The sequence below is a fragment of the Microcebus murinus genome, chromosome 4 (genome assembly GCF_040939455.1).
Source record: "Microcebus murinus isolate Inina chromosome 4, M.murinus_Inina_mat1.0, whole genome shotgun sequence".
Lineage (NCBI taxonomy): Eukaryota > Metazoa > Chordata > Mammalia > Primates > Cheirogaleidae > Microcebus > Microcebus murinus.
Window position 1 is genome coordinate 19693844 of NC_134107.1, and position 8015 is coordinate 19701858.

General features: G+C 38.9%; 1 protein-coding gene across 1 annotated transcript; it reads left to right on the forward strand.

Moving 5' to 3' along the window:
- The first annotated feature begins 1302 nt into the window (after nt 1–1302).
- On the forward strand, nt 1303–2238 carry LOC105884092 (olfactory receptor 4C15-like). Its single transcript, XM_020286825.2, has one exon. It carries the CDS (start codon nt 1303–1305, stop codon nt 2236–2238), a length of 936 nt encoding a protein of 311 aa, XP_020142414.2.
- The last annotated feature ends 5777 nt before the right edge of the window (nt 2239–8015 follow it).

An 8015-nucleotide genomic window follows, 5' to 3' on the forward strand; every position in this document is an offset into this window, starting at 1 on the left:
CTTTGTAACTGAGTTACTAGTAACTACAATTGATAATGGCATGTTTCATAAAGAACATTTACCCATTTTCAAATTTGACCCACATGATAATCCTGAGGGATGAGCAGGTAAGCTATTAATATATATACACCTCTCTGCTTTACAATAATATCAAATAAAATTGAAACATGTGTATCCTTAGTAGTTATACCTGATCAGACCAGACTGCATTGTGTGAATAATCAGCAAATAGTTAATAAAGTCTAAAGACTCTGTCTGATAAGCAGCTTGTTTCTCTTCTTTGCCTATGTGTATATGTATATGTAACTGCTGGTAGAAAGGACACCCCTGCTCTGAAATTTTTACTGAAAAATGAAAATCCCACTCCTCTCTCTGTTGATCCAGTGGGAGCTGGGGCCAGAGGTTCCATTTTCAAACTCCAGATCAAACATCTGTTGCTTGCTTGAACTTAGCCTCTTTAAGCATAAATTTCCCACCAATCATACAAGAGAAATAGGACAATCACAGACTGTGTTCTAGGCAGTGGTTCCTGATTCCCACCTTACTTCACCTAGTGACCATGACAATACTCTGGTATTGGCATTACTATTTTTATGAACTTTAAATATAAACTCAACACTGAGTGCATACTTGTTATGTATTAAGTATACAGCTAGGAATTTTCCACCAATCATTTTCTTTTATCAAGAATGACTAACTACATTTAAATACCTGATGCAGTTAAGACATTAAAAGACATATTTGAGGAGTAGCCATTATTTTCAAGTAGGATTTAAACTGCATGCTGTTTCTCCCTCTATTTGTAGGTGAAGCAGTCTCCATGCTATGATGTCATGGTAATCACCGCTGCTCCCATTCCACGCCAACAAGGGCAGGCATCACTAATAAATTACAGTAATCCTTTCCTCATATTTTGGAGGTGGCTTCAGAAGGCTTCTCAACAATTCACTCCAGGAAGCCACCAGAATATGATCAAAGCTGGCACTTGAGATGAAAACTGTTTCTCTTCTCTACCACACATGGATGCTTGCCTTCCCCCATACTGAAACTATATCCTCTTTCAAGGCATTCAATAAGTTAAATCCAACCAAATTTTGCCAGACCTTTCACTACTACCTTCAACAATTTCTAATTTGGTGTTCTCACTGACAACATAAACACTTAAGATAATTCACTATATGGATACACCAACTTATTGATGACTATAATACTATCAATTAAACTGAAGCGAATATTTCTTTGTCATAACTGCAGGTATTACGTGCTGATCACTGTTGGAGACTTCATCTTTTCTTAGAAATCATGCAAAACCAAAGCTTTGTAACTGAGTTCATCCTCCTGGGGCTTTCACAGAATCCAAACGTTCAGAAAATAATGTTTGTTGTGTTTTTGTTTCTCTATCTTGCCACCATTGGGGGCAATACGCTAATTTTAGTTACAATTCTCAGCAGCCCTGCCCTACTGGGGTCCCCCATGTACTTCTTCCTGGCTTTCTTGTCCTTCCTAGGTGAATGCTTCTCCTCCGTCATCACCCTGAAGATGGTCGTGGACTTCTTCTATGAGAGGAAAACCATCTCCTTTGAAGGCTGCATGATGCAGCTTTTTGCTGAACACTTCCTTAGTGGGGCAGAGTTGATTGTCCTCACAGCCATGGCCTATGATCGGTATGTGGCCATTTGCAAGCCTTTGCATTACTCTTCCATCATGAATAGGAGGCTCTGTGGCATTCTGGTTGGGGTAGCCTGGGCAGGGGGCTTCTTGCATTCCATTATACAAATACTCATTATTTTCCAATTGCCCTTTTGTGGTCCCAATGTCATTGATCACTTCTTGTGTGACTTGCATCCTTTACTGGCACTTGCCTGCACAGACACTCACATCCTTGGCTTTTTTGCCTTGGCCAACAGTGGGTTTTTCTGCATCATAATCTTCTCATTGTTGCTTGTCTCCTATGCTGTCATCTTGTTCTCTCTGAGAACTCATAGTTCTGAAGGGCGGAGAAAAGCTCTTTCTACCTGTGGATCTCACATTGCTGTTGTGGTTTTGTTCTTTGTCCCGTGTATGTATGTATATGCACGACCTCCATCTACTTTCTCCTCTGAGAAAACTGTGACAGTAGTCTACACCATCCTGACTCCCTTGCTCAATCCTTTGATTTATACTATCAGGAATAAGGATGTAAAAATTGCCATGATGAAATTATGGAAGAGATTAATGGTGGTTTCTGATAGAAAATAAAATACTAAACTCTTTTTATAAAATTAAGCTTAACAATAAAAATGTCAAAAAATTTCTTGGACAATAAATTTAAGGTATACACCTGTACAGAATGAGGTAACATAATGTTATAACAAAAGCTTTAATGGGGGTCAGAAAATAATGCTTGTACCCTCTGATTCTCATGAACTCTGAATTGGCAGCCCAGTATCACACATGTAAAATAAAGTGTGTTGAATTTTATATTTACTAGAAATCTAATAATAAAAAGAATTTAAAAAGAAATTATCTCATACGACTGCTTGTGATGTACTTCATGCAGTGAAAATCCTTTTTGGAAGGAAGACAATGATTTCTCAGAAATTAGGGACAGAAATTTAGCCAAACTATGGCAATTGAAAAGAAGGTTATGTTTGGGACACTGATATTTGTGTCTCTGAGGGAAAAAAAAGCCAAGATTGAGGTAGAGCAGAGACCAGAGCATTCACAGAACCTCAACTATAAGTGTTTATGTTTCATGTGACTCCCATCATTTACTGTGGGTCCACTACCAACCGCTATAGAATTTGAGTCACTCAATTAATTTCTTGAGAAACAACATCATTGATCCAGTCTTCCTTACACATGAGTTCTCTTGGGTCAGGTAACCACCCTCTACCAACCAGCTACGGGAGAAGAAGATTGCAGATTCCACAAAAGTGTTAGCAGTGGTTATCTCTTCTTCAAGCACAATCTAAGGGAACATGAAAGATCAGGTTACTAGCAAACCAGTCCCAAGCTGCACATGTAGTGAGCTGACCTCCCCCTACAGAGGAATAGAGACCGGAGGTATCAGAGAGCAAAAGGCAGATTTCAAAAGACAATTACTTTTCAATTTCTGGGTGATTGAAATTTTCTTGACTTTGTCAACCCAGGGAAAATAATTCTATTTGAATAAGTGTCAATGAAGAGATCATTCAAATGTAGAGAGATCTTATAAGGCATTCCTGTAGTTAAGGTTTGTTAGTCTCAGATTGCCAAATGGCTTATGTAATAAAATCTTTGCAGTAAAACTTTTAAATTTCTGTTATCACCTAAATACTAGGAATCTAGGAATCTAATAATAAAAAAAGAATGACAAGAGAATTTACCTTTTAAGACTGCTTGGCATGTACTTCATGCAATGAAAATCCATTTTGGAAGGAAGACAATGATTTCTCAGAAATTAGGGACAGAAATTTACCCAAACCATGCCAATTGAAAAGAAGGTTATGTTTGGGATGCTGATATTTGTGTCTCTGAGGAAAAAAACAGCAAAACTGAGGTAGAGCCTACTAAAATTCCTATTAATTATTATAGACAGAAGCACTCAGTGATATTTTTATTTTTTCCTTAATATTTCATGACAGGCCCAAAGTAAAAGAGTGCATGAAGTTAATTTTCTTTCTGAGAATAGAAATGGCAGAGTATAGGTAAGATTTCAGTGATTTCACAGGGAGAAATCCATGAGGGATTAAGATTAGGATCTAAAATATTTTCTGAATATATGTGTGCACTACACCAGACTAACTGTGCAACAAAGGCTTGGCGGTGCTGGGGAGATTTTCATGCTTCCTTCCTTGGGTTGTCCATCATCTGTCTGTCATTGTATAAAGGGCAGCTCCTTATTGTATTTTTAACTTCACATAGAGGTTCTTATTGTTAAGTTGTTCCTTTATACCCAAGAACTTGCTAGAGATTGATAATTTGGTATCATTCCTTCAATTGATTTATAAATCTGTGAATTGAAGATTTGACATACTACAAAATAAAACAATATTCTGGTATTGTTGTGAACAACACAGATTCATGCCTGATCCGTGAAACACTAAAATGCAAACACATTTTAATTATTTGACCTCACAACTTCTCATTGTGGTCTCCTGTAATAATATACAAGGAAAAAATATATATAATATTTAGTATATGAAAATACAAATAAGATACCTACCTAACCTTTTTCATTCGAACTAGGTTCATGAACTGAAATTTGTAAAGTTCTCCCCAGAAAAGTTATTCCTTTAGCTTTCCATTTTATTTTCTTTGTTGATTTTACCTAAGTATGATGAAATTCATTCCAGTAAGTGAAGTGGGGTCCATGACCTTAAGATTTTATTTTTAGTTTACAGGCCATATAAACTTGGGAAATACCAAAGGCAACATTTTGGATTCTCCTCTGTGTGTTGCACATATTCCTTCTGTTTATGTTCAATAGACAGAAATTGAGTGACAGAGCTACACCTGGATGCATACAAGGTGAGTAAAGTAGGCTGTGCTTGGTTGATCATGACATGTTCCCATCTCTTACTGCACAGGAGGGGAGAATGGCTTTCAGGGGACAATTATCAGCCCTGTCACCGGCACCCAACATCAGGAGTATCCACAGAAATAGTTTTCACTCAAAATAAATTTGATTTGTATTTATTGCAACTTATTATTGGCAAGTTCTATTCTACATAACAGTAAAAAAAATTCCATATTAGCAGATAACACTATAGTGGATTATGCTCTTCCAAAACATTCCATAGCAAGTCCAGAAGATTTGTGAGTTCCCTGATTTTGCAGATATTGCATGATTTTTTTCTCCAACTAGGGATTGCCAGTTGTTTAAGAGAATGCTTATCTATGGAATCCTTCCAGCACTATAACTTTCCTGTGTTCATCATAAATCTCATCCCCCGCCACACACACACCCCAAATCTCCTTTCATTTGATCCTTTGGATCTCAGTTCAATAATAAGCAGAATCTCTACTAGTCCAGTGTCTTATGTGAACATTTCCCTTCTTTTATTGCTTTCCTGTTTCTCCTCTACATGTTTCCATTTCAGTGAGGTATTTTCTTCTACCGTAGTTCTCATGCTGAAGGCCTACAGATGAGACCTTGTTCTGGTTGCTTCTCACTGCTACTTCCTGCTCATATTGCTGTTTCAGTTCATGATTATTGCTAGGTTGTAATCTCAATATGACTATGCGAGATTTCACTTTTCCTTATAAAAATCATTGACTGCTTCCAGGGTCATTTCTTCTTGTACCTTAAAGGTGCCAGCTCTTACCTCACTGTCACTCAAGCTGGTTCTGTCATACTTCTTGGAGATTTTAACATCCACAAAGATGATCATTCCAATCTGCTGGTTCCTAAATTGACCAATTGGTCAAATTTAGTTCTAGGAATCTCATCCCTTAATCTGTTTTAGTTGTTAACTCCTAGGGTCATACCATAGACCTTGTCATTACCATCATTTTAAAACTTTCTGTAATCTCAATCTCATTCTCACTAATTTTCAAACAATATCCATTATTTCCAGCTTCCCTCTAACAGTACTCAACTCTAACAATACTTTAACGCCTTGTTCACATACAAACCATTTTTCCTGTCAATTTTTTACATGACCCCAGATTATACTCTTACCTAAGAAAGTATCAAAAAGATTTCTCTGTGTCTCAGTTATTCTGCCTCAAGATATGTGCATGGCTTACCCCCTCACTTCCTTTGGTTGATTATTCATCGTATCTTCTCAGTAATGCATTTTCTGACTACCTCACAGTATAGCAAGTCAGAGCTTTGCACAGGTGGAGGGTCCCTGCTGGAGGTGGGGTGGGGGAAAAGACACCCATAGAAACTAACTAACAGCACTACAAACTGACAACATTTTTAAATCAATGATATCCCCTTGCTGATGGGCAGCACACAAGGCTTTAACAACTTGCTGCCAGCTATGTAAATTTAGCTAAACTTGCGATTGAGATTAAAACCAGAAACAATGTTTCTGCACTAAGGCAAATAAATGCTTTAGGGTCCTGTCCTTCCACCCCCCACAGAGTTCAACAACCCTGAATTAACTTTCTGTATTCCCGCTCTGCAATGGAGGAGTTATTTCCCATTTTTCACAAGAGTCCCCTGCTGGGTGACCATTAGCCAAAGGGGTGCCCCCTTGGTTCCCTTCCCCCCCCCCAAAGTCCCCTGTTGGATGCCACTTACCAATAGCCAAAGGGGTGCCTGCTGGGTCCTCCCATCCCAAAATGACACAGACTCTGTTCAGGGTTCAAGACCCTCCAGGGTTCAAGACACTGCTCACTGTGCCACTTGTCATGGCCGTTTGCAGGATGAGGGATGAACACAGAACACAAAAAGACACATAGACACACACAAAGATGGTTACAAGACTGCAGTGCTGAATGCGCCAGTTGTTTTATTTTTATACCCTAAAAAATCAAAGTTACTTCCTTGTACGTGACCACCCAGGCATAGCAGCAATGACCATACATTCCAGAACACGTAACCTAAGGACACAGATGTCCTCTGACTCAAGGTTTCCAGGCAGTTGCTCAAGGAGCCAGGCATAGAACAAAGACCAAGATTAGCAAGGTTGGGCAAGGCAGCCACAGGGGACATTTCTTGTCCCCAGTTCTTTTTAGGCTGATCCCCCTGTGGCTGTGCATGGCTTAGGTCACCTCTCCCTTGAGGGGTCTTACCCATCATTGACTAACCAGCCATCTTATGGGGCTTAAGCAGCAATCACAGGAACAATGTGTTTATCCAGTGGCCTCCATACCCCCACTGCCGTGGGGCTGGGCAGCTCTTGATTACTTGCAGCTCAGGTCCTTTGTTATGCCTCTGGACAACAATCTTGATTGTCATAAGGACTTTGTCCAGAACACATTACTTTTAAACGCTCTGGGCAGAACACATATGTTACTAAATTTAATTCTTAAACTAGGAAATTATAATGTCAGTCCCCAACACTTCCCCTATACAATCCTCACCAAACCCATTACTTGTGAGTTTACCCACCCCCAACCCCCATGCCTCAGTTACTATTACTAAAATATCAGCACCTTAGTGTTGATCAATTTGTGCCAATTTGATGGGAGTACCTGTAGTGCTTATTCTTCCATTTTTTTGATACTTCACTTTGGAGAATGGACTCAAGCACTGTGAGGTATTTTTCCTATTCCACCTAATGCAAGCTAATGCTTGCTTCTCTACAATGACAGTACCCAGGTTGCTTGTAGATGCCCTTTCTCAGAAGAAGACCACTTCCTACAATGAGTGCATGACTCAGGTCTTTCCAGCCCATTTCTCTGGATGCATGGAGATCTTTGTTCTCATCCTCATGGACTTTTATCTCTATGAAGCTATTTGTAAGATCCTGAGATACACAACAATTATAAATCAGCATATCTGTGTTGTATTGGTGATTATGGCCTAGAGAGGATCTTGTATTCATTCTTCACCCCAGATTTCCTGGTTTAGAGATTGCCCTTCTGTGGCCCAAATGGGATTGATCACTATTTCTGTGATTTGCAGCCCTATTGAAACTTGCCAGCATGGACACTTATGTGACAAATTTGCTCATTGTGTCTAATAGTGGGGTCATATGCATAGTGAATTTCATAATATTGCTAATCTCCTATATTGTAATCTTATACTCTCTGAGAAACCACAGTGCAGAATGAAAGCGAAAAGCACTTTCCACATGTAATTCCCACTTTATGGTGGTTGTCCTATTTTTTGGTCCATATATATTTATATACATATGCCCACCAATCACTTTTCCAATAGACAAGATGATGGCTGTGTTTTATACAATTGGCACAACCTTACTCAACTCTCTGATCTATACACTGAGGAAGGTAGATGTTGAGGGAAGATTATTGAGGAATTAATCAGATGTGGCTCATAAGATCATTATTTTATTGTTTTGCCCAATATTGCTATATTAAAGACAGAAACAGGAGTTTGCAGGGTTTTGCCCAGAAGGATTATGTGAACTCACTAG

Coding starts and splice junctions, on each gene's coding strand:
- LOC105884092 (XM_020286825.2), top strand. CDS start 1,303: ATGCAAAACCAAAGCTTTGTAACTGAGTTCATCCTCCTGGGGCTTTCA.